Source organism: Bos grunniens, chromosome 24, assembly GCF_055505025.1.
Source record: "Bos grunniens cultivar Pamir isolate PY7600 chromosome 24, Bosgru_T2T1.0, whole genome shotgun sequence".
In the NCBI taxonomy this organism is placed as follows: Eukaryota; Metazoa; Chordata; class Mammalia; order Artiodactyla; family Bovidae; genus Bos; species Bos grunniens.
In genome coordinates, this window is record NC_141188.1 from 30,413,135 (window position 1) to 30,440,525 (window position 27,391).

The 27,391-nt window shown below is 38.3% G+C and overlaps 1 protein-coding gene across 1 annotated transcript in view; it reads left to right on the forward strand.

Annotated features, from left to right (window-relative positions):
- Positions 1-27,391, forward strand: part of CDH2 (cadherin 2) — a 251,248-nt gene that overhangs the window by 177,783 nt on the left and 46,074 nt on the right. The window contains exons 3-8 of the mRNA XM_086372273.1: positions 3,886-4,112; positions 6,189-6,335; positions 8,121-8,276; positions 15,000-15,144; positions 17,746-17,918; positions 26,728-26,865. Of these exons, the coding sequence (XP_086228399.1) occupies positions 3,886-4,112; positions 6,189-6,335; positions 8,121-8,276; positions 15,000-15,144; positions 17,746-17,918; positions 26,728-26,865 (986 nt within the window). The remainder of the gene's footprint in view (positions 1-3,885; positions 4,113-6,188; positions 6,336-8,120; positions 8,277-14,999; positions 15,145-17,745; positions 17,919-26,727; positions 26,866-27,391) is intronic.

Sequence of the window (27,391 nt, forward strand, 5' to 3'; positions counted from 1 at the left end):
CAACCCAATAGATAAAACCAAAAAGACCAAGTGACTAAGAATTAAGAGAGCATTGTATACTAGGTCAAAGAGTTGACATATAATATTGCAGGCAGGGAGGAGAAAATCACTGCAGATGTTTAGTCTAGAAGTGGACACGCAGTGACCTGGAGCAGGAGAAAGACCACCCACGCAGGCAGATGCAACAATCCAGGTGTGAATGGACAAGCAATACCAGACTGTAAAAGTCAACAAGAAAGTGCAGAAAAGTGTTTAACGTTTCTCATCCACATTGTATGTTTTTAAGTATGGTGAATACCTTTTGTGATATAAAAGGGACTTTTTATACAAGAAGATGCTAAAAGTCTTTCATTTTGATTTCTCAGCAGGGCTCCCCCAAACAATTTGACTTTTCATTTTGTTGTCTTAATAAAAGACAAGCAGTAGATGGCATTGTTCTATAGAAAAGATTCCCATGTTTCATTTTTAAATCTCACAGCATGTAAGATGGGGGTAATTAAGTTATCTTCTGGGATATTTCTACTTCAAAGACAAATATTTTGACTTATCATAATCTAGTGTGAGATACAACTTTTCATTTTGCAATGTTTGAAAGATAAAGGATGGTATATGTGGATTATGTGGGAAAATAATATATTCAGTAAAGTATTTTATGACTATTATCAAGGATTTTATGGTTACTTAGGGCAGTAAGCTTGCATGTTATTTGTGGTCTGGTGTGCATCTTGGTGAATTTATGCTGATGAAAACAAAAGAATTTAATTAATTCACATGTGAGTAGGAGTTCAAAAAATGAACGTGGGTCCTTGGAAAATGCAAAAAATATATATGATTTTACTTTGTAATGTGTGACTATTAATTGAATTCCAAAATGTATCCAGAGTAATTGTGGTCAGAACATAACCTCACATGTTTACAGAAGTGAAAAATTGTTTTTTTTTTTCCCTTTGATCCTTTTATGTTCTTCCCATAGAATTTTTCTTCAAAAAGAATAATTAAGAATTTCAAAGAAAATCATCTTCTGTGGAGAATATTTTTATTATAATTTTATTTTGGCTTGAATAGGTCTAGTTCTACATTTATAAGTACGTGGTTTAACCTTTGTTTTGTTTCCAATGAGACATAAGCTGATTGATGTTGCCTTTAAGAAAGCATTCATTTTTTTCAACTTTTAAGTCATTACATGTAAGATAGAGGTAATTAAGATATTGACTTTTTTTTTCATTTTTTTCTATTCTTAAGACATTTTCAGTTGTTTATTTTGAGATGTACCTTTATTTTCATTTGTTTGAAAACCTACAGAACTGTTAGTACTTCATAAAGCTATGATAAACACCACAAGAACTAGAAGTGGCCAACTAATCACCTTTTAAGTAGCATGAGGTTTTGTCATTCTGGAGCATAGTGGGCATTCAGTATTGATGAATATTATTGCTTTATTCCTTTCAGAATTTATTCCAAAATTATATATTAAGGCTGCATGCCAGGAAACATGCAGGGTATACAAGATAGCTAAGAAAATTTGCTCTGAAGTACTTGCACTGTGAGTGTCAGGTGTGGCTTTAGAACTATGGTGTTAAGAGTTCAGGTTGCTACACAAAGACTGAAAAGCAGTAATTTTTTCTGCCCTCAGTGACTCTGAAGCTGAGATGTATAGGATCAGTAGAAGTTTGTTAGGGAATGGAAGGCAGCATCGGTGAGACCTGGGAAGGAACAGGTATTCCTGAGGGTCCAGAATCCAGGAGCTTGTGTAAGAAAGAGGAAGACTTTGGAACAAGAAGATGCTGGGGAATAACTCAGAACATCTGACATTCTCTAGAAAGAAAATTCCTGAAACGGAACTACCGTATGATCCAGCAATTCCACTCCTGGATATAAATCTTTAAAAAAAAAAAAAAAGAAAGAAAGACTCTTTTGAAAAGAAAACATGCACTCAGGTGATCATTGCAGCATTATTTACAGTTGCCAAAATATGGATGCAACCTAAGTGTCCATCAACAGATGAATGGATAAAGAAGATGTGATGTGACATATATATAAAATGGAATACTACTCAGCCATACCTAGAGTGAAGTTTTGCCGCTTGTAGCAACGTGGATGGACTTGGAGGGGATTACACCGAGTGAAATAAGTTAGAAAAGACAGCTACTATATTATATCATTTATATGTGGAATCAAAAATTAAAATTAACTAGTGACTATAACAAAAAAAGAAGCAGACTCACAGATAAAGAGAACAATCTAGTGGTTACCAGTGGGGAGTGAAGTGAGGGGAAATTTAGGGATGGAGAAGTAGTAGGTACAAACTGTTGGGTGTAAGACAGGCTAAAGGGATATATTGCTTCGCTGGTGCCTCAGCCAGTAAAGAATCCGCCTGCAAGGCAGGAGACACGGGTTCGATCCCTGTGTCAGGAAGATCCCCTGGAGGGGAGGGCATACGAACCCACTCAGTATTCTTGCCTGGAGAATCCCATGGACAGAGGAGCCTCATGGGCTATATATAGTCCCTGGATCGCAAAGAGTCTGATACGACTGAAGCGATTTGGCACACACGGCACGTGAAACATGGGAAATGTAAATAATATTTTATAATAACTATAAACTGAGTGTAACCTTTAAAAGTTGTATAAAAATTTCAAGATAACAATTCTTTGACTAATGTAAAAATAAAATTTTTGCATTTCATGTTCAGTTCAGTCACGCAGTCGTGTCCCACTCTTTGTGACGCCATGGACTGTAGCACGCTAGGCTTCCTCATCCTTCACCATCTCCTGGACTTTGCTCAAACTCATGTCCATCGAGTTGGTGAGGCCATCCAACCATCTCATCCTCTGTCATCCGCTTCTCCTCCTGCCTTCATTCTTTCCCAGGATCAAGGTCTTTTCCAATGAGTAACATTTCGTGTTACTAAGTTTTATTCTACCCTAAGCTTATTTAACTTACATGCAGAGTACATCATGAGAAACACTGGGCTGGAAGAAGCACAAGCTGGAATCAAGATTGCCGGGAGAAATCTCAATAACCTCAGATATGCAGATGACACCACCCTTATGGCAGAAAGTGAAGAGGAACTAAAAAGCCTCTTGATGAAGGTGAAAGAGGAGAGTGAAAAAGTTGGCTTAAAGCTCAACATTCAGAAAACAAAGATCATGGCCTCTGGTCCCATCACTTCATGGGAAATAGATGGGGAAACAGTGGAAACAGTGTCAGACTTTATTTTTGGGGGCTCCAAAATCACTGCAGATGGTGACTGCAGCCATGAAATTAAAAGACATGTACTCCTTGGAAGGAAAGTTATGACCAACCTAGATAGCATATTCAAAAGCAGAGACATTACTTTGCCAATAAAGGTCCATCTAGTCAAGGCTATGGTTTTCCCAGTGGTCATGTATGGATGTGAGAGTTGGACTGTGAAGAAAGCTGAGCACTGAAGAATTGAGGCTTTTGAACTGTGGTGTTGGAGAAGACTCTTAAGAGTCCCTTGGACTGCAAGGAGATCCAACCAGTCCATTCTAAAGGAGATCAGTCCTGGGTGTTCTTTGGAAAGACTGATGCTAAAGCTGAAACTCCAATACTTTGGCCACCTCATGCGAAGAGTTGACTCATTGGAAAAGACTCTGATGCTGGGAGGGATTAGGGGCAGGAGGAGAAGGGGACGACAGAGGATGAGATGGCTGAATGGCATTACGGACTCGAAGGATATGAGTTTGGGTGAACTCCGGGAGTTGGTGATGGACAGGGAGGCCTGGCATGCTGCAATTCATGGGGTCGCAAAGAGTCGGACACGACTGAGCGACTGAACTGAACTGAAGCTGGATATAGATTTAGATGGATAATTGTTTTTGCCTTTGTAATATAATTAATTTTATTCATTTATTTTTACAGTGAAGTTTAGCAACTGCAATGGGAAAAGAAAAGTACAGTATGAGAGCAGCGAGCCAGCAGATTTTAAGGTGGATGAAGATGGCATGGTGTATGCCGTGAGAAGCTTCCCCCTCTCCTCTGAACACTCGAAGTTCCTGATATACGCTCAAGACAAAGAGACTCAGGAAAAGTGGCAAGTAGCAGTAAAACTGAGCCTCAAACCAGCCCTACCTGAGGATTCAGTGAAGGTAGAGTATCTAATTGTGGCTTTGGATGGACTTAATCAGGATTGTATAGTTTGAACTACGTGCATACTTTGCATCAGATCAATGAGTGGCCAGTACTGGAATTTTTATCAACTTCAGTTGCTGCAGTACTATTTTGTTTTTTTGTTTTTGTTTTTTTAATTTTACAGGATATTTTAGATTAAATGTTTTATCAGCAATCCTAAACTGTATTTGAAAGATTTGTTTATACTTTGAGATTTATAACTTAAATTTACTTAGAAATAGTTGTTTGTTTTAAATTACTTAGAAGCTTTACAAGCTGTTAAACTTAACCACAAGATAAACAGTTGTTTATAAGTTGTCATCAGACGAACTTATGGCAGGGGAAGTAGAGATTTACAGTAGTAACAGGAAAACATTTCTGCCAAGGAGTATTGGGTTTTTGTCTTGTCCCTCAATAATCAAATTGGGGAATTTGAATTATTTATGCTATGGATGTGACTTTTAGGAATAATACACTCCCTCTGGTGGAAATTGCTGTAAGACAAGATAAAACAAATAAAATACACTTTTTTTTTTATTTTATTTTATTTAACTTTACAATATTGTATTGGTTTTGCCATATATCAAAATGAATCTGCCACAGGTATACATGTGTTCCCCATCCTGAACCCTCCTCCCTCCCCATACCATCCCTCTGGGTCATCCCAGTGCACCAGCCCCAAGCATCCAGTATCGTGCATCGCAACACTTTTAACAGAAAATTTATTTCAACTGAACATTTGCTAAGTACTTCTTTTGTGTAAGCCACTATTTTAAGAATTTTAAATAAGATACAATAACTTCTTCAGTAAAGTTATGATAACACTATTAGTTTCTGAATATTATAGTTCTTTGAGTTAATTGGAAATAAATATGGGGGCGATGCCATATTCATATAATTGGTCTGTGATTTTATGAACTATAACTGTTACATTAAAACATAAGGATACACATATTCATTGTTGGTATTGTAAATGTGAGAGCCACAGCAATAATCAAATGTGAATAAATATTAGAGAAAAAGATATCATTTTTTCTCTTATACCAATGTTAGACTTTCATTATGTGAAATGTAATTTGTTAATCTATTAACTGTGAAGGGAAATCATGTCATTTGGGTAATATAAAATAAGGATCTGGTAACTAATTGAATGAAAAGATGCTTTTGTTGTTGTTGAGGATTCACTGTGTTCCAGCAAACCAGCTTGGATGTTTGCATTGAAGCAGCGTGGGCTAATGGCTAAAATGTCCACAGATACAGGGAAAAACAGAAGAAAATGTTGACATCTAGCAGAGATTAATACCCCATGTGCAAAGTGGGTCATCTATAGCATCCATCATAGCTGACATAGGTTTAGAATAATTACAGCATTAATTCTGTGGGATTTAATAGGGTCATAAATATTTGAGACGTTCCTTAGCAGTATGTATTAAACTTCTCTTGGAATTCAAATTATATTTTAGCACATCAAGATCTAAATTTAATGTACAGTAGCACATTACCTGAACTGTGGTTTAAACTAATGAGAAATGTATAAAGGGTACTATTAAATTTTCTCAATGTTAACTACTATCTAAGATGGTTTATAGAAACTGCAAATAGTTTACACAGCTGAGCCACCTAATACATTGTTTGGTATTTCATTTTTCAATAAACAGTGTCACCCACAATTTTATGGTGAAATTGGGAAAAATCGCTCAGTTGTGTCCAGCTCTTTGTGACCCCATGGACTATACAGTCCATGGAATTCTCCAGGCCAGAATACTGGAGTGGATAGCTGTTCCCTTCTCCAGGGGATCTTCCCAACCCAGGGATCTAACCCAGGTGGATTAGATTGCAGGTGGATTCTTTACCAGCTGAGGCACCAGGGAAGCCCACAATTTTATGGTGCTTTCTATTATTTTAATAGGGGGATGAGAACAGGGCCTCCAGACTTATTTTCTTGCCTATAATAAAGTGTGATTCTATACTTACGGGTATCCATTGATATTGATGTACTTTCAGAAAGTGTTTTTCTAGTACTCAGGAATGTCTTCTTGTATTTTCATGTGAAGGAATCACGAGAAATAGAAGAAATAGTGTTTCCAAGACAAGTGACTAAGCACAATGGCTACCTGCAGAGGCAGAAGAGAGACTGGGTTATCCCTCCCATCAACTTGCCAGAAAACTCCAGAGGGCCTTTTCCTCAAGAGCTCGTCAGGGTAGGGTGACACAATTTCACTGATCTCTGTGGCATGTGTTCAGTGTATGTTAGAAGTGCTTTTGTCTCTTTTTTCCACAAAGTAGAGTTTAAGACATGTGTGTACTATTTTGTATTGATGAAATGTCTCTAGGGTTGCAAAGAGTCTCTTTTTCATTACCTTGGGTTATTTACAGGCAGAGCTTTCTGTGGGTCCATCCAGTGTGCCATGGATGCTGAAGTTTGTTCGGTGTCTGAATATATACACCCTAGTTGCACAGAGTTGGACACGACTGAAGTGACTTAGCAGCAGCAGCTCCCTCATGCATTCACACCCACACCGTACCCTTCCCCTTCCACCTTATCTTCCCTGTCTGAAAGCTGCATTCCCCATGATGATCTTTGCCCTCTACAGATAGCTTCTGGGCCAAAGAAAAAATAAAGGGGCAATCATTGCTAAAAATGCCGGTACTGAGTGCATTTGAGAGATTTTTAAAGAAATAAAAAAATGACCTCTGATACCATTAACGGACTCCCTGGGGCTGCGCAAAAAACACAGGCTTTCAGATTTGAAGAGCAAGGTTTTTTTTTTTCCCAGTTACTCTGAATGCATGCTATCAGACCCAGGGAGGGAAAAAATGACAGACATTTCTATATGCTTAGTAAAATTAGCAACTTGTTATTTATTACAAAAAGAAAATGAGACAACTAGCTGTATTCTCAAATTTAGTAGAAAGTAATGTTTCTGTATATGATTAATTTAGCATTTCAATACATACTTAGTGAAGGCTGTATTTTTTAATGTCATTTATTTGTGTTGTCCAGTCTATGGTAATATGTATTATAATTAAGTTTAACAGTGAAATATGTAACCTCCAAATCAAGGTGTTTTCTATGTTTCTACTTTAATAGAGAATGAGAAAATTAAAGAATTTTGCCTTAACTAAAAAAACAAGACAAAAACTGGATTCTGTTACTGGATTAAAAGTATTTGTCTAATATAGAGATATTTCTTATTACCACCTCCAAACAGTATTGCTCAAATGCCCTTTTTTCTGTCCTATTCTTCCTCCTTTTCTTCAGCCTGTTTCTATGATGTTAGGAACATCAAAGGACATATATGTTCCACTCATCTGTAAGCTTATTTTTCCAGGAAATGTTGTATTTGGAGGAGAAAGCAGTGAGCCTGTAACAGATATAATTTTTATGCATAGGAGATATCTATTATAAAATCATTTCTTGCATGTTTTGTTATTAATAAAGAATGTGGGGTATTGGGTGCCAATTTAATATGGGAAGCTTTGGTTGCAATGAAAAACATCAGCACAATGCAAGTACAGAAATCTGACTCCCAGGCTCAACCATAGTCTTAGAGTTCCCACCTGAGGCTCTTTCACACTATGAATAGACAGTTATTTCTTGTCCTAACTGATGCAAACAAGTAAATAGTTTTTTCTTCATTAAATTGGACACCTGTTACTGGGTTAAATATTCTAACCTCCAAATTTCCAAGAGAGACTTGGATTCTGTTTAAAAATGGACACTCCTTAAGTTTGACTTTTGTGCTGCTCCTAGTGACTGTTCTTTAGATGTTAACATTGGCCTAGTCCTTCTAGTGACAGGTGACATCTCTTTTGAAGCCCATCACCAGGAAGCAAGAACAAGGAATAAGACTGGGAGAGCTTCAGGAATTTTCTGGGAAGAAATGGTGTATGTTTGGAAGAGGCCATGAGGTGTAGCATGCTCTGTCTCTGATAATGAGCTCATTTAGTCCCTTGTTTAATGTGACTATCTTCTTGACCCTCAGATCAGATCCGATAGAGATAAAAACCTTTCTCTGCGGTACAGCGTAACTGGGCCAGGAGCTGACCAGCCTCCAACTGGTATCTTCATTATCAACCCCATCTCAGGTCAGCTGTCAGTAACCAAGCCTCTGGATCGTGAGCTGATAGCCCGGTTTCATGTAAGATCTCAACAGCTGTTAATTCTTTGTATTCACACTCTTCCAAATACATGCAAGGTTTAACATTTGTCTCTCATATTAGTCTTAAAACTTTGATCCTGAATGTTTTAATGCTAGAAATGTATCTGTAGCCTTTTCAATTTAATATTTTTTTTATTTTTATGAAACAATTGTTTTTATAAAATTGATGAATGCTCATGATAAACAAACAATGCGAAGGAAAAACTAAAAATTGCCTTAAGTCATATTACTATTTGCATGCTGATACTTGCCTTCAGATATGTGGTTAAGAACTTACAAGAACAAATTGCCATGAAGGGATCAAAGCTATTTCATGTAAATTACATACTGATCATTACATTTTTAATAGCTGTATAGTATTCCACTGAATGTATATAAACTATAATTTTAACAGCAGTTTCTTATAAAAATATTGGTTTGGCCCAAAAGTTCATTTGGGTTTGTTGTAAGACTTCATAGCAAAACCCTGATGAACATTTTGGCCAACCAAGTACATTTATGTTTTTCAGTTTATCTCCTGATACTATGATTACTATTAATTAGCATCATACCAAATGGATAGCATATTTTCATTTTGTTATTTGTTGATCATATTATCTCCAGAAAGATGTGCCATTTTTATCTACCTACTGAGAATTAAGATTTCTCTTTTCCGATTAACCCTGCCAATACTTGGTTTCATTAACCTGCCAATCTGAGCAATCATTTCTTAGATATACTATCCAGTTATATTTCTTATGCTAATTTTATGTTACTTTTCTATTTTATTCATTTCTTGATTGAGTTATAACAGCTTTTGTATGTAGTTGTGCTGTGTGTGCTTAGTCACTCAGTCGTGTCTGACTCTTTGCAGCCCCATGGACTTTAACCCAACAGGCTCCTTTGTCCATGGGGATTCTCCAGGCAAGAACACTGGAGTGGGTTGCCATGCCCTGCTCAAGTGGATCTTCCCAACCCAGGGATCAAATCCAGGTGTCCCACATTGCAGCCTCCTGCAGTTCTTTACCATCTGAGCCACCAGAGAAACGCTTATATATAGTTATATGTTCCTGTTTTTAAATATATGTATGTATTTAAATGGAGAAGGCAATTGCACCCCACTCGAGTACTCTTGCCTGGAAAATCCCATGGATGCAGGAGCCTGGTGGGCTGCAGTCCATGAGGTCGCTAAAAGTCAGACATGACTGAGCGACTTCCTTTCACTTTTCACTGTCATGCATTGGAGAAGGAAATGGCAACCCACTCCAGTATTCTTGCCTGGAGAATCCCAGGGATGGGGGAGCCTGGTGGGCTGCGTCTATGGGGTCACACAGAGTCGGACACGACTGAAGCGACTTAGTAGTAGTAGTAGTAGTAGTATGTATTTAGAACTGATTTTCCCAATTAAAAATTGTATTGAGTAATTAAAAAATCAAGAATTAATATTAAAATATAAATTCAAGAAAGCATTTTTCTTTCCTTTTTTTCTAGCCATGCTTGCCCATTTTTCTGGAAGAGGATTTCAACAATTTTTTTTTCATGTGTTTAATAGAGAAACCTAAATTGATCTTTATTCCTACTCCAATTTCTATATGAATAGCTAATAAAACTTTTAATGAAAGTATCATTTTCTCTTAGAAAAGAATATAGGTACAATGTAAAAACTTTTCAAGTAATACAGTGTTAATAATTAAGTAAGAAGAATTTGCAATCCCAGTACATAAAGTAGTCACTTTTCTTTAAGTTTGGTAATATTCTGTAAGATGTTTCTTTGTGTATAGATTCATAAATATATTTTTTTGAAATTGGGATTATTCTCTGAAACCAACTTTTGTCACTTAGCAATCATAAGATTTAGCATCTTTCCACATCTGGAATCATTATTTGTTTCTATTATTATTTTTGATTGCTTGCTTTAACATAATTGTAACTAATTACCTACTGGCAGATACTTGGATGATTTAGTTCTTTCTACTTTATTTTACAACTATAAATCATCCAGCAATGAACAGCTTTCTGTACATTTCCCCATTATGTCCTCAGAAAAAATTCCTAAAATTGGAATTATTTGATAAATATAGTGAAATTGTTCTCTTGAAGAGTTGTATTGTGTTCCAGTACCTCCCCACTATAAAATAGATACTTGTCATTCCATATCAATTCCGGGCATTATTTATTTATTGCCAGTGCTATTTCTGAAAATTTATCTTGATGCTTTAAGTTGCATGTGTTGAATATCCAATTAAAGTAAATTCCCTATTCCCGTCTTACGTTGAATTTGGGGTGGGAAAGTTGTTACCTTTTCCTCCATCCACTTATAATAACCTTTTATCTACTAGAGATGTTGATACATGATTTTCATATATTTCCTTTGTTGTTATTTGTTTTCGAACTTTGTTTATCATTTTTCCCTCACTATAACTTACAGTTGTTACGTTATGATATTTGTCATTGTTTTGATTTTATCGTGCATTCTGGCTTTCTTTTTATTAATTGTTGGCTGTGCTGGGTCTTTGTTGCTGTGTGGGCTTTTCTCTAGTTGTGGCACTCAGGCTTCTCATTGCAGTGGCTTCTTTTCTTGCAAAGCACAGTCTCTAGGGCGCGAGAGCTTCAGTAGTTGTGGCTCCCAGGCTCTAGAGCACAAGCTAAATAGTTGTGGCACATGTGCTTTAGCTGCTCTGCAACATGTGGCATCTTAGTTCGCAGACCAGAGATCAAACCAGCATCTCCTGAATTGGCAGGTGAATTCTTTACCACTGAGCCACCAGGGAAGCCCCCCATTCTGGCTTTCTGGAATTGTTTAAAAAGATCTTTCCTACTCCAAGATGCTAATCTCCTGCATTTTATCTGTTTTATTTATTTATTTATATTTGCATCTAAATGTTTAACCTCTGTGGAGTTTATTTTAGTAAAAGAAGGAAGGTATATAGATCGCCTTTGCTTTTCCTTTATGGCCAGCCCAGTTGTCCCAACACTATATATTGATTTAGTATTCTGATTCATTTAGCATCAGTGTCACGATCATACTTAGTTGTCCCATACTTTTTATGTCACTTATGCTAATGTGTTTTTTAGACTGTTTTTCACATTAATATATTTTTTGAGTTTTTGCACTTGTACAAACTTTTAAAATTATTTAAGTTTTGAAAATTATTATACAGATAGATATAGACATAAGGTAGAGCAAGACACCATGGACATAAACTGGCAAATAAGCATATGAAAAACTAAACATGTGTTTTAAAGCCTAAGTATCACTCAATTCTCTCCTCCCAAGGGCCTTGATTGTTTTACTAACCAGTTCTCTTAAAAGCCTTAATGAACAGGTAATTCTAATGCTTTTTATTAATACATTGTTCTAAAATATAAAGAAGTTTTCAAGCCTTTTACAAAACAGCATCACGTTAATAGGGCAACTTAGTAAAGGTGGCAGGGCTTCCCAGGTGACGCAGTGGTTAAGAATCCACCTGCCAATGCATGAGATTCAAAAGACGTGAATTGGATCCCTGGGTTGGGAAGATCCCCTAGCATAAGAAATACCTACCCACTCCAGTATTTCTGGTTGGCACATTCCATGGACAGAGGCGCCTGGAGGGCTACACTCCATGGGGTTGCACAAAACAGGACATGACTGAGCACACACACGGATGGAGTGAAGTAGCATGCAGTAGACCAGTCTCTAATTAAACTATCCTGTAATTTATGAGTACAAAAAATACCAACCCCAAAATTCGAAATATTTCTTCTGTATGAATTCTTACTGGCTGAAGTCATGTGGTTAAATCTCAAAAAAAAAATATTTTCAGGTCAGTGTTGGGGTAAATTCTTGCTCTCCAGATTCTCACTACTTGCACATAAATGAGCAATATTGATAGCAAAATAGAATTTATTATAGAATGGCAGGGACAGTTCAGTATTAAAATCTCTTAATGTAATATATTACATAAGTCAAGGGACAAAGAGACTCTATAAGTGTTGAAAAGGCTTGTCTAATAAAATTTACAGTTTCCTGTGCTTAGTTCAGTCGCTCAGTTGTGTCCGACTCTGCGACCCCATGAATCGCAGCTCACCAGGCCTCCCTGTCCATCACCAACTCCCGGAGTTCACTCAGACTCATGTCCATCGAGTCAGTAATGCCATCCAGCCATCTCATCCTCTGTTGTCCCCTTCTCCTCCTGCCCCCAATCCCTCCCAGCATCAGAGTCTTTTCCAATGAGTCAACTCGTCACATGAGGTGGCCAAAGTACTGGAGTTTCAGCTTTAGCATCATTCCTTCCAAAGAAATCCCAGGGCTGATCTCCTTCAGAATGGACTGGTTGGATCTCCTTGCAGTCCAAGGGACTCTCAAGAGTCTTCTCCAACACCACAGTTCAAAAGCATCAATTCTTCGGCGCTCAGCCTTCTTCACAGTCCAACTCTCACATCCATACATGACCACTGGGAAAACCATAGCCTTGACTAGATGGACCTTTATTGGCAAAGTAATGTCTCTGCTTTTGAATATGCTATCTAGGTTGGTCATAACTTTCCTTCCAAGGAGTAAGCGTCTTTTAATTCCATGGCTGCAGTCACCATCTGCAGTGATTTTGGAGCCCCCAAAAATAAAGTCTGACACTGTTTCCACTGTTTCCCCATCTATTTCCCATGAAGTGATGGGACCAGATGCCATGATCCTCATTTTCTGAATGTTGAGCTTTAAGCCAACTTTTTCACTCTCCACTTTCATTTTAATCAAGAGGCTTTTTAGTTCCTCTTCACTTTCTGCCATAAGGGTGGTGTCATCTGCATATCTGAGGTTATTGATATTTCTCCCGGCAGTCTTGATTCCAGCTTGTGCTTCTTCCAGTCCAGCGTTTCTCATGATGTATTCTGCATATAAGTTAAATAAGCAGGTTGACAATATACAGCCTTGACGTACTCCTTTTCCTATTTGGAACCAGTCTGTTGTTCCATGTCCAGTTCTAACTGTTGCTTCCTAACCTGCATACAGAGTTCTCAAGAGGCAGATCAGGTGGTCTGGTATTCCCATCTCTTTCAGAATTTTCCACAGTTTATTGTGATCCACACAGTCAAAGGCTTTGGCATAGTCAATAAGCAGAAATAGATGATTTCTGGAACTCTCTTGCTTTTTTGACCATCCAGCGGATGTTGGCAATTTGATCTCTGGTTCCTCTGCCTTTTCTAAAACCAGCTTGAACATCAGGAAGTTCACGGTTCACGTATTGCTGAAGCCTGGCTTGGAGAATTTTGAGCATTACTTTACTAGCGTGTGAGATGAGTGCAATTGTGCAGTAGTTTGAGCATTCTTTGGCATTGCCTTTCTTTGGGATTGGAATGAAAACTGACCTTTTCCAGTCCTGTGGCCACTGCTGAGTTTTCCAAATTTGCTGGCATATTGAGTGCAGCACTTTCACAGCATCATCTTTCAGGATTTGAAATAGCTCAACTGGAATTCCATCACCTCCACTAGCTTTGTTCGTAGTGGTGCTTTCTAAGGCCCACTTGACTTCACATTCCAGGATGTCTGGCTCTAGGTCAGTGATCACATCATCATGATTATCTGGGTCATGAAAATCTTTTTTGTACAGTTCTTCTGTGTATTCTTGCCACCTCTTCTTAATATCTTCTGCTTCTGTTAGGTCCATACCATTTCTGTCCTTTATCGAGCCCATCTTTGCATGAAATGTCCCCTTGGTATCTCTAATTTTCTTGAAGAGATCTCTAGTCTTTCCCATTCTGTTGTTTTACTCTATTTCTTTGCACTGATTGCTGAGGAAGGCTTTCTTATCTCTTCTTGCTATTCTTTGGAACTCTGCATTCAGATGCTTATATCTTTCCTTTTCTCCTTTGCTTTTTGCTTCTCTTCTATTCATTTCATGTGCTAAATAACCTCAAAATTGAAAAAAAAAGATATGTTAATGCTTCTTTAAGTTGATAAAGCATATCCAGCAGAAACCAGTAGCCAGCATCATACTTAACAGGAAAATCATAGAAGCATCGCCTTTAAGAAGAAACAATTCAATGGAACACTACACAGCCTTTAAAAAGATTGAAATGGTTTTCTATGTGCTGGATGAAAAGATTTTGAAGATATATTGCCATGAGTAACTGAGTGATTATATTTGTTTACAAAGGAAGAAAAAAGATAAAATTTCTAGAAGAATACCTGTAATACTGAGAACTCAACCTTGGGAGAGGAATAAACTGTCTTATGTACTTTTACTGTTTATGAATGAATGACTTTTACAATAAAAAGAGTCAAAATTCCGTGTGCACACTTCATTCTTTCCGAATTCTCATCTTTTCTCTTGTTCTCTGTGACTTCTTTAGGCCAGTTCCACATTTTTAATTATCCTGACTCTTTTGTATGGATTTAGCGAAAGGATTTGGAAGCTGGACAGAACTGGCTTAGGACAGGGGCTCTGTCAATAAACTGAGTAAAGTGACTTAGCTTTTCTGAAGCTCAATTTCTTTGCCTTCAAAGGTGGATCGTTTCTGCTTCACTCTTTTGTATACAGATTAGAGTCATAGAGCTCTGAGCCAGATGCCTATCAGCTATATCTCCCTTAAGAATATTGTTTGGCTAACTTGAATTTTGATGGGAAGAATAGCTTTTGGTTTTCATCCATCTGTGCTGTTTATGGCTATGGTTATGGTATCTTTTATCTTCTCACAGGAGACCTAAATCCATTAAATCATTTCATTTTCTAATTACTCTTGCAGTTGAGGGCACATGCAGTGGATATTAATGGAAACCAAGTGGAGAACCCCATCGACATTGTCATCAACGTTATTGACATGAATGATAACAGACCTGAGTTCTTACACCAGGTTTGGAATGGGACAGTTCCTGAGGGATCAAAGCCGGGTAAGTTGGAAGATCATAATTTGGAGGTTCCTTGAGGAAATACAATGTTATCCAGCCCTCATATATAAGCTAGATGAGAAATCACGTGAGCCTTTAGTGTCATTTTCTTTCATTCATGCTGCTTTTAGGCAAGACTTAATTCATTATATTTAATTTTTTAAATTTAATTTTGAATTTAAGAAAGCCTCGACATTTAAACTTAACTATATATTTCCTTCACCATCTATACTGGTTTGTACATAAGCCAATTTATAGATATAACTGTGTCTTAAACTGGCACTTTTCCTGGTTCAGATACACTTGTCTGTATCTCAGAAGAGTAGAGGGGTGGGGGCAGCTGGGGTGGGAAGGCAGGGCTGTGCGGGAAGTTCAACCATCTGTAGCTCTGTCTGAGTCACATTTTAGAGTCGAGTTCGTCAGTATTTTAAAATACAGGAAAAAAAAAATCAAAGCATGTTAAACATATCTTTACTAAAACACAAGGCTTATACATATATTCTAAGGATAAATAAACGTTGTGCTTTTTTGCCTGGGAAAGGCTCTTGGTTTTTTAAAATCATTCATTGGTCCTTTTTCCTCTATTATTTCCAATTTTATAGAATTATCATTTCATAAAAATTACCAAAAATAAATCATTACAGGTATATTTACTATGCATATGCACATGCATTTCCATAAAGCCTTCCCGTAAATAAATGACTCTGAATGATCAGGAAATGTAAAGACATTTCATGAGTCGATTTCCTGCACTTGTTCTGTAAGTTTGAAAACATCCTTCTAGGCAAGATTTGATAGAGTCATGAATCTTAAGTTAAACTAAAATGCAATGTTGTAAGCAATATTTTGGTTCAAGATTCCAAAACACATTTTTTGTTTTGTTTTGTTTTAACCATTCATTCAGCAGATGTTTATTTTTTTTTATTTTTAAACTTTACATAATTGTATTAGTTTTGCCAAATATCAAAATGAATCCATCACAGGTATACATGTGCTCCCCATCCTGAACCCTCCTCCCTCCTCCCTCCCCATACCATCCCTCTGGGTCGTCCCAGTGCACTAGCCCCAAGCATCCAGTATCGTGCATTGAACCTGGACTGGCATCTCGTTTCATACATGATATTTTACATGTTTCAATGCCATTCTCCCAAATCTTCCCACCCTCTCCCTCTCCCACAGAGTCCATAAGACTGTTCCATACATCAGCGTCAGCAGATGTTTATAGAGCACATACTGTATGCCAGACGTTGCTCCAGCACTGTAGATGCAGCCGTGATAAGTTAGTTGTGCCCTGTTGGAGCTTAAAATCTAGTAGAGGAGAACAGTAAAAGGCAAACAAGCAAGCAAATGTTTTAGGGAAAAAAATAAAGTTTTGGAAAAAAAAAAATCAAACTTGGTACATAGTCAAATAGGATGCCTTGTTCAGAAGGACAAGCTCTGAAAAGAGATTTGAAGTATGTGAACAAGCCTTAGTTAATTCTGGGGCGAAAAAAAAAAATGTACCCTGTAGAGGGAACACTAGCTGTAAAGGCACTAAATCAAACTGATCTTAAGAGTACTAAAGAAGAAGGTAGCCTGGAGATGTAACATTTTATAATCCAAGTCTTAAAAAAATTGCATGGGGCAAACCATCTTAAATAATAACATTTTCTCTCTACTTCTCAATTTCAGTTTGTCTAACTAGTTTGAATGCATTTGATCGTAATGGTTTGTAGACTTCCTTTCCACGATATCTAATAAATTTGAGTCCCTGAGTTTGTTACAATGTTCTTTTAATCTCCTCGGAAATAATGAACCCCAGTGCAAAACCCCCTATTCAGTGTACCAAAACAGTCATGCATGGAATGATTCCTCATGACCTCAGTAAATGGAGTATGTGTTGTTACGTAAGCCAAGTAAGCATACTTGGCTTACTTTCACAAAGTGACTTAGGCTTTGTGGAGAATCATACCCCACATGACATTTTAGATTCTACTGCACAACGGGAAAAAAAACGGCAGAGGGAAGGAATTGGTGGCCATAAAAGATGTTTCAAATGACATCTATGTTACTTATTATTTGCATTTTATATAGACAAAGGGATATATAAGATATATATCTGAAGGGATCCTTTCTTTGAATCATATAGTGAATTTGTCTTTTAAGTATATGGAAACATTTAGTCTTTATACATCTGTAAAAAAATTTTTTTTAACCATTTTCCTTTCAAGCAACTCAACTATAGTTTATATTTTTTGAAGTGAGTTCTGTTCTTATCAATAGTGTTTTAATCAAGGCTAAATGATTAAATGTTGGTCTGAAAAAATGGAAAGGGACTTCCTTGGTGATCCAGTGGTTAAGATTTCACATGCCAATGCAGGTTTGATCCCTAGTCAGGGAGCCAAGATCCTACCTGCCTCTTGGTCAAAACACCAAAACAAAATGAGAGCAACACTGTAACAAATTTGCTAAAGACTTTAAAAATGGTCCACATTTTTAAAAACAGAAGTTATTTTGTAAAAGAGAAAAAGTGGAATGAAGATTGATGAAGAAGGTAAATATCCCTTCTGTTTGGGAGACCCTGACATGAAAGGCAACCATTCATTTTCCATGTCTGCTGTCTAGGAACATATGTGATGACGGTCACTGCGATTGATGCTGACGATCCAAATGCCCTCAATGGGATGTTGAGGTACAGAATCCTGTCCCAGGCGCCAAGCACCCCTTCGCCCAACATGTTTACAATCAACAATGAGACTGGGGACATTATCACGGTGGCAGCTGGACTTGACAGAGAAGTAAGCCAACTGAAATCTGTATTGAATTTGCTTGTAATCTTAAAAGTGCACTGGCTCACATCTATCTTGTCTCCAGGCTCAGTGGAGACAAAAGAGTCCCCCTGCCAATGCAGGAGACGTGGGTTCGATCCCTGGGTCGAAAAGATCCCTTGGAGAAAGAAATGACTCCAATATTCTTGCCTGGGAAGTCCCATGGACAGAGGAGCCTGGTGGGCTACGATCTACGGGGTCACAAAGAGTCAGACACGACTGAGCAACTAAGCGCACACTCAATAACATCTCCACGAGATTATTCATGTGTTCATGGTCATGAAGAAATCAACTGTACTCTTTTACAGAATTTCAAGTTGGTTAAATGATGTATGTAAACTGGATAAATCATTGCTGGTCCATGTAATATTTAGGGTGGTCATTGACTAAGTTAAGCCAGTAACCTTCTGGTATCTACTTTTTAAACTTCTTTGCATTTTCTGTTTTCCCTCATACTCAAAAGATTTGATGAGGAATTAAATAAAAAATCGTGCCCAAATAAAGTGTACATACATTTAGGGTAATTTTTAACATTCGTATTTTGAAGAGGGTACAAATGACACGTGTGATGAGGTTTTTTGTTTTTTTTTTTTTGATCCTTGATTTAGTACAGAAGAGATGATCACTCTCTCTTTAACTCTAAGATGAACTTAAGAGGTTTGAACACCAAGAACTGCCTGCAGTCCACTGACAGGGCTTTAAAGCTATAAACACAGAGAAACACACTTCGGGCGTGTATTTTGTTGTAAAGGCATACAGTGTTGACAGTATTGAAATATTATGTCAGATCACAGCCTGAGAAGGAGTGGGTGTTTCATTCCTGCTAGAAGGGTCGTCTCGCTCTGACAGAGCTGAGTCCACCGTCCTGTGGCACCCTGCTGTGTTCTGTTCACATGATTCCTTCTGCCAGGAACGTCTTGCCCCTTTTTCTTGATTTTGAACCCTCCAGTTCTTCACGTTGCCTTTCAAGCCCTACTTATATCCTTTCCTGAAAACTCCAGCCCTACTGAATTTTCCTATACCCTCTCTCCATTCTGTTCTAACCATTTTCTTAGCGATTCTCAAGGTCATTATTGATTGTCAGTAATCATTGTGTGAGTGAATTGTCAAAGTGCCGACTCATAGAGATCTGTGCTTGTAGGTTTCTGGCTGAGCCAGCTTCTATCGTAATGAGACCTCGTGTTATGTGTGTCAAAAGGAAACATTAGACCTACCATCGTAAATATTATTGACAAGGATTTTAGGGCTTGGTTTTTATGACGTTTTATTTGTCTTAGTAAGTAGCATCCACTTGAATTGGATCGAAGAAAACATTACTATTTCAATTCATTATGTACGCAAGATAGAGGTGGCAACACTTTAATAAAGTGATATGAGCCAATCAAGATTACTTAATTCACGATTGAGCCCAGAGCCTTCCTTAGGAGTCAGATGGATGGCTAGTATGGTACTCCTGTTGCTCTAGGAATGGATTGCACCAGAGATGGCTGAAATTTAGCTTTGCAGTAGTACCTTTAGTTCAGTGATACCTGGAACATGTGTATCTTTTCACCTCTTCCATTACTGTATAAAATACTACTCTTAAATGTCAATAAATTCAGCATGAATACTGTATTTTATAGGAAAATATAGCATATTTTTTTAATATTCTCAGAAGTGCCAGGCTGCTCACATCCTAAGGAGGTATATAGCTCATCTCCCAAACCTAATATTTCTCTTTCATTTCACACTCTCATTGTGAGATACAGAAATGTGACTTCATCTTGTTTTCATATAGTAATATTCCTATCACATTTAGCCTGGATGTTTTATGAAAAGCAAGAGGCATAGAGAATGAAAGATAGTTTTGCCAAAGCAAACCAACCGTATTTGAAAATCAAAGAGACTGTATTTAGTTTAGGGGGTGAAAGTCGCAAGTCAGGCTATACTTTGGTTAAGTATATCTTGCGGTGGCCGGAAGCAGCTATGCACAACCCGATGAAATGAAAGTGGACATGAATTCAAAGCTATAGAATCACAAGTTAGATACAGCATGAGAAATTGCTTCTTGACAGTGACGCTATTAAACACAACAATGAGTTACTAGGGAAAATTATGGAAAACCTTCCTTTTCTGAAAGTCATTTAACATGGCAAAATATATCTATGTCAGATGGTTTATGGTAATTCTGCCTGAGGCCAGGGATAAATTATGCTGACTTCTCCAGGCCTCATGTAAGCTGGAGATGCTTTTATTTCTATTAGATTTCACAGTTTTCTTTCTGTCCAAAGTCATTTCCGTTGTCATCCTCCCAGGATGGACGACACCTTTAAGTGATTGAACGCCTAATCATTGAAATGCTTACCGTGATTTAGCTTTTTCTTTTCCTTTCATCTCCAGGTTTTAAAAAATTCCAATTTGGGGGGTTCTGCAGACCTAAAGCTTCATGCACGACACTCGCCAGTCTTCAGTTTTTTAATCTCCATCTGATTTCTTTACTTTTTATCTTTTAGTTTTCTAAATATATTTTTTAAATTTATTTTATTAAAGTATAGTTGTTTTACAATGTGTTAATTTCTGCTGTACAACAAAGTGATTCAGTTATATGTTTGTGTGTGTGTGTATATATATATATATATATATATATATACATATATATAATGTGCCGTGTTGTGCTTAGTCGCTCAGTCATGTCTGATTCTTTGCGACCCCATGGACTGTAGCCTGCCAAGCTCCTCTGTCCATGGGGTTCTCTAGGCAAGAATACTGGAGTGGGTTGTCATCTCCTCCTCCAGGGGATCTTCCCAACCAGGGATCGTACCAAGGTCTCCCCCATTGCAGGCGTATTCTTTACCAACTGAGCCACCAAAGAAGCCCATATATATATTTATCTATCTATCTATTATATATATATATAGTTTGGGATTCTCAGGTGACTCAGTGGGTAGAATCTGCCTGCCACTGCAGGAGCTGCTGGAGACACAGGTTCTCTCCCTGGGTGGGGAAGATCCCCTGGAGGAGGAAATGGCAACCCACTACAGTATTCTTGCCTGGAAAATCCCGTGGTGGGCTACAGTCCATAGGGCTGCAAAGAGTGAGACACGGCTGAGCGGCTGAGCACACACACACACATGTATATGGTTCATTGCTGGATAGTGAGTCTAGTTCCTTGTGCTTTATAGTAGGGCCTTGTTGTGCTGCGATTCATGGGATCGCGAAGAGTCGGACACAACTGAGTGACTGAACTGAACTGAACTTGTTGTTTATCAATCTGACTTCTTGTTGCTTGAGTTGGTGGTAACCATTCCTGGCATTTTCTTCTTTACTCCAGCTTTTATATGTCCATCTCCTGCCCTTTTTGGTCAGGACTACTGATGAGTTACCCTCTGCTTTGAATAATTCTGGCTTTACCTGGTATGGGCTATTTGACCTTTAGTGTCTTAACCTGAAACCTCAGCTCCCCCATCTGTAAATGGAGGTAATAATATTACATCTACTTCATGGGACAATTGGAAGGATTACATAACACGAAGCATATAGCATTCAGCACAGTGTCCAACGCATGTTAGTTTTCCTTTTCCCATGGCCGTCATAGATCTAGCCTCAACATCCAGTGAGTGATCACCATTACTTTGACTTCTCATAATTTTTCTCATGGCAAGGAAAGAATTACACTTCCTGTTTTCCAAGCCAAGTAATACTTTCACTTGGGCTCTCAATTCTGAGTTCTTTCCTAAAGGAATGTTCTCTTATCTTCTGTGGTCTTGGTCTTCCCTCCTCTGAAGGGTCTTTCCTAGAAACCCGACTGGTTCCTTCATAATCCTCGACCAGCTGAGTCTCCCCTCTGGTTGAAGGGCTCTACAAGACCCACAGCCTGAAGTCAGAGCTCTTCAACGTGGTGCCCCAGACCCTCTAGGATGCTGGTCCCAAAGCCTTCCTTAGTCTGAGCTCCTAGAATTCTTTACTTCCTGCTAGGAAGCCAGTGATGGCCTCCGCCCATACCACCACATGCCCGTCCTTGTACAGATCTGAGCTTCTCTGTTCTTCTCTGTCTGTTGTTTCTTCTGCCTGAAGATTCCTTTGCCATCTTCCTCTAGAACAGGCTAATACCTGGTCTCTGAGAGCTGCCCTCAGCCCCTCCCTGGGCTACCTACCCATAATGGCCTGTGTTCCTCCAGATATATAGACTGTGTTCCATGAACATCTTACCTGCCTTCCAGCTCCTGATATTCAGTGAGGTCCCTGTGTTCCTCTTCTTTTCACCCTGAACTGGAACCTGGAAGAAAAGTTCAAGTTATTAGATTTTCCTCTTCGTGTCAACACCACACTCCCAGGGGCAGCCATACTTGCCCTTCACTCCACCCATTCTTGGCCTCCTTGGAATCTGGCTTTCCACCTGCTCCCCCGTCTCAGGACACACTCACGCTGTGCATTTATTGGAGAGCCCTCACACAGCGCAGCAGTTACTGGTACAGACTCTGGATCCAGAGAGAGCTGGATTCAAGTCTTTTTTCTGCTATTTACAGCTCATGTCAGTGGGTGCTTCCCTGCTCCCCTAAGCCTTGGTTTCCTCCTCTGTAAAATGAGGATAAAAATAGTTCACCTGCCTTATCAGTTTATTTTGAGACACAACATAAAGTGTGGCTCATACTTAGTGCTCGTTCTCAATAGATGTCAGTTTTTATTATCAAGGCCCATAGAACAATGCTGGCATACAGTAACCATTCAAAAAATGTTTAGCCTACAAATGTATAAGGAAGATAGTACTGTCAGCCCTACCTCACAGATGAGGGAACTGGGGACTTTGCATGTAAGAATTTGAACAGGGTCACAAACCTGCACTTCCCTCCTAGGATCTCATGATATTACTTACTTGTCCATCCCCTAACCCAATGCATCCAAAAGCAAACCTGTCATCTCCCTAAACCTGTGCTTCCTGAGGAATTTCCAATGTGACCAGCGCCCCCTCCCCAGTTTCCCAAGATTACGATCAACTTCATTGTGCCCTGCTCTCCATCCACTGATTGATTTCATCAAGTTCTTCTCAGTTTACCCACCAAGTTCATCTTGCATTTATTCTTCCCTCTAGGCTTGGAGGACTGGTTGAGATGCACCTCTTAAAGACTGCTCCCATCACTTCCTCCTGCTCTTACTATGGTTGCATTGCAGATTTAGCCACGTGATCCATTCATATTTGTCACTTTCATTGGTCTCTTGCTCTTAACAGCAGCAAGGCTGTCTCTGGTTTTGTTTATTATTTTATTCAGGTAAATGCTACAATGTCTGGCATCCAGTAGACATTCATTAAATGTGTGCCAAGTGGATGATGGAATGTTCTCACCTCTTCATTCACTTAGAGCACTCTAGTTCAGTGCTGTAGTTTCAAAATATGTCGCATAAGTATAGTGATTTTAATTGATACATCTAGAGAAAGCCAGAGAACCCCAAGTCTTTTAGATGCTTACTCCATCAAGTAGAGACTGCCAGAGCACAAACATTGTATTGGCTTTATTTTTAGTTATATTTATGGTCAGTGGTGCTAGTTTTCTATTTACAGTACTTTTATAATAAATTGTTTCTTAAAAGAGAGTTCCTGTCAAGATAAATAGTAAGTGACTCACGCTGTAGAAAGATGAGGATATAGCAGAATTGAGAAGATGGCATATGAATCAGTTTTGTAGTTTTGGAGACAATGAGCTAGCTTATGCTCCCAGTATATATTTTAATGAATAAGTGATAGCTAACCATGTATGGTTTTTTCCAAACTTGAAATTATTTTTATAGTATCACACAAGGTTCAAGGCTTCTCATACATTCATCCATCCAGCCACAAATTCAAAAGCATTTGTTCCTTGCTTATACTGTGGCAAGCATTATGTTATATACCAGGGACATACACATCGGCAACGCAGTGGCCCTGAGGAGGGATTTGTGTGCGTGTATGTAGCTGGGAAGACAGACAGATGGACTGATAACAGCCTCATAACGGAAGCGGTGATAGAGGTGTGTCCTGAGTTGGAAAACAACTCTTCCTCAAGGACTTTCAGAAATCATCTCTGGGGTGACTTTAAGCTTCGTGCTTGCCAGACTCAGAAAAAGGGGAGAAGGGTGTTCGGGGCCAGGGTTTCCCACCCTTGGCGCTGTTGACATTTTGGACAGGATAAGCCTCTGTTGTGGGGGCCTGTCCTGTGCGTTGTAGGTGTTTAGTAGTATCTATGGTCCCTACACATTAGATGTCAGTAGCACCACCCAGCTGTTACAACCAGACATGTCTCAGGATATTGACAGGTGTCCTTGGGGGTGATGAGGGTGGGGGGCAAAATCACCCCAGTTTAAAAGCAGTGGTTTAGGCTGAGGAAAAGGCAAATGCGTTTGAAGATAGATATTGGGTTGGCCAAACATTTGTGTGTTTCAGTGCATCTTATGGCCAAACCCAAATGACCCTTGTGGCCCACCCAATACAAACAGCTCAAGATATGGGGTGAAAAATGGAAAGTGAGAGCTTTGGTGGGAAAGGGGAGTCAGAGGATGGAAGAACTGACAACAAGGAGAGGAGGTGAGATTTTATCCTTTCTAGAACAGAAAGCAAGGAAATGTTTTTAAGCAAAGTTCCCTTGATCAGACACAGGACTATGAGGGTGGGAAGTCAACTTCTTATGAAATCTAAATGTCAGTCATTCAGAACTAGATGCCCAGTGACTAAATTAGGCAAGAAGCTCTAAATAGTTTGGTAGTCTAAAACATAGACTGTTGTGTCTTCCTTACTAAATGTAAAATTGTTTTACCAATCAGGCAGTTAAATTCAGACTATGTTATTTAACAAGTTGGCATTTTTCTTTACTTGAGGAAACACTGTATTTTAGAAATAACAATGTTCTTTTGTAACTTAGAATTCTCAAGACTAGCTTGCAGCAATAGGAAATTTCAAGTATTAGCTATTGATCCCAATATTTCAGCTCAGTGGAAAATTGGGCCTATTATACTTATATAATTCTAAAGATCTTTGTAAAATAGATATTAACAAAAACCCATTATCTCCACATAATGCCAATATATGTTTTTTTTTTATCTTCTGTAAACATATTTATATTTTTTGATAATGCTCATCTGTTTCTGAAAATAACAGCCAAGAAAAATGGCATTTCAAAGTCATAACAAATTTTTTTTATTTTTCATGATTTTCAGCTGGGAGGATGAACAGAATACCCTACAAAATTCTCTTGATAACCACGAGAGCATTAAGCTGAAATGACACTCTTGATTGGGAATGGAAATTATTGAGAAATATTTTAGTCTATGTAAGCAGTATGGTGAGGGGTTATGGGTTAAGAAAAATTAAAATGGCTCAACCAGCCCTATTCCTTTGTTTCTTTTTTTCCATTCAAAAAAGTGGGGTATTTTTTTTAAGACAAATGAAAAGGAATGGAAATAAATAACTGCTAAGAGATTGGCATAGTGGTGGGCATGGCATAGTGGTGGCAGGCTAAAAATTGAATGTGTGAGGTTTGACTTTCACTCTTACCCCTTCTTTGCCTTGCCCACAAACATCTAAAGCAAAAGCTACAATTTGTGTCTGTTCTGTCACAGCTCCCCAAATCCCTCAAGAGTGGTCATTCATAATGTCAGCTATATTTAGAATTAAGGGAAACGGTCTTTGCAGTGACCATTTATCTTTTTGTATGAAGAAGTGAGTAATTGTTCAGGATGTTTTAGCGTTTTTTAATGATCTCTGTATTTTTTACCTGTGCCAATTTCCATGGAGATTTCAAATGATTTTAGGTATTTATTTGGTTTGGTTTGGTTTAGTTGCTAAGTCGTGTCCGACTCTTGTGATCCCATGAACCGTAGCCTGCCAGTCTCCTCTGTCTATGGGATTCTCCAGGCAAGAATACTGGAGTGGGTTGCCATTACCTTCTCCAGTTTATTTTGTTTAGGTTTTCCTAGTATAAAACTAAGTCAGCCAGTGCTGTAGACTGTCTCAGACACTCTCAGGATTTTTCTGTTAGATACATTACAACTGGCCTTGACTCCCCTTTAAAAAGTTCAATCTGGTATTTGAAAGCAGTGATGCAAATTTGATATTAACCATCTATGTGAAAATATATCCATATTCATCATAGGTCTGTGGACTCAGTGAGTGTTGCACTCAGAGGGCCACTGAGAGGGCAACTATAAAAAAGCCTACTAGGTTCCAAGATGAAGAATATAAACAGAAACTCTTTGTTTTGGTCTTCACTTCATTGAACAATATATGTCTCCTCTATAGTTGTAAATAGTGTGCACCGAAGAAAATACTGCATCAACTTTGCTATAATAGAAGGAACATATGTAAAGATGTATAAAAGGAAAGCATATATACTTTATGAATTATATATGCTTTCTTCTCCCTCTCAAGTTTCTTGATTGTTTTTAGTAGCCTAAACTGGGTAGAAATTAACATCTGAGAAAGTAAACACAAACCACATGACTGAAATGCTTGATGACAGTGTTGTGAAGTTTGGAAGAAAAAGAAAAGCTGAAACCAGATGGAAGTTTCAGCTTAGCAGCGAATTTCACACATCTGCCACGCGTTCCTTTCCGCCAGTCGAGGTGAAAACATCCAGTTAAATCTCTCTAGACAAGGACCAGACCTGTGCTTCACAAGTTAAAGTAAACTCCACTTGGGAAATTTCAAGTCCTGTTAATCAGAGTGAATAATGCCGTGCTTTTCTGGGTGTAATCAAGAGCCACTTACAGAACAACTGTGATGTCTTCTTGAGGAATTTGTTTCATTTAAGTTGTTATCTTTATGTCTTTTTAGAAAGTACAACAGTATACGTTAATAATTCAAGCTACAGACATGGAAGGCAATCCCACATATGGCCTTTCCAACACAGCCACGGCTGTCATCACGGTGACAGATGTCAACGACAATCCTCCGGAGTTTACTGCCATGACGGTAAGTACAGGCTGTCACTCACAGAACTCGAGGGCTGTGGTCCATTACCGCGAAGTTTCGTCATGAATAACAGATGCGTTAAATAGAGCCAGAACTTGCTTCATTCACCTCATTGTAGAATGGCTGCTGACTCCCATGTTTTCTGTCACTTACACCAGAGTTTTAAATGAAGCACCAAACTAATTTGTTCTTTTGTCCTCTCCAAATCCACTGATAAAGTTATTAAAACATCCTGCCTGGAAGAAATGACCTAAATAGACTTTAGGCTGTTTTAACAAAATATACATAAATATCTTAAGGTCCACAAACCATGTGACTGATTGATGCTACTTTGTCAGCAGATAATTATGATCTCTTGGCTAAAATGATTTCCTTGACAAGTCCTTTCCTCTGACCCCCACTCATGAATCATCCAGATACCCACAGAATTTACTATTACTGAAATTAATTTTAAGTTTTAATTTTAATGAAACTATAACATAATTTGGAAAAAAATAATTTGAGGGCCACATAGAGTTATAGTATT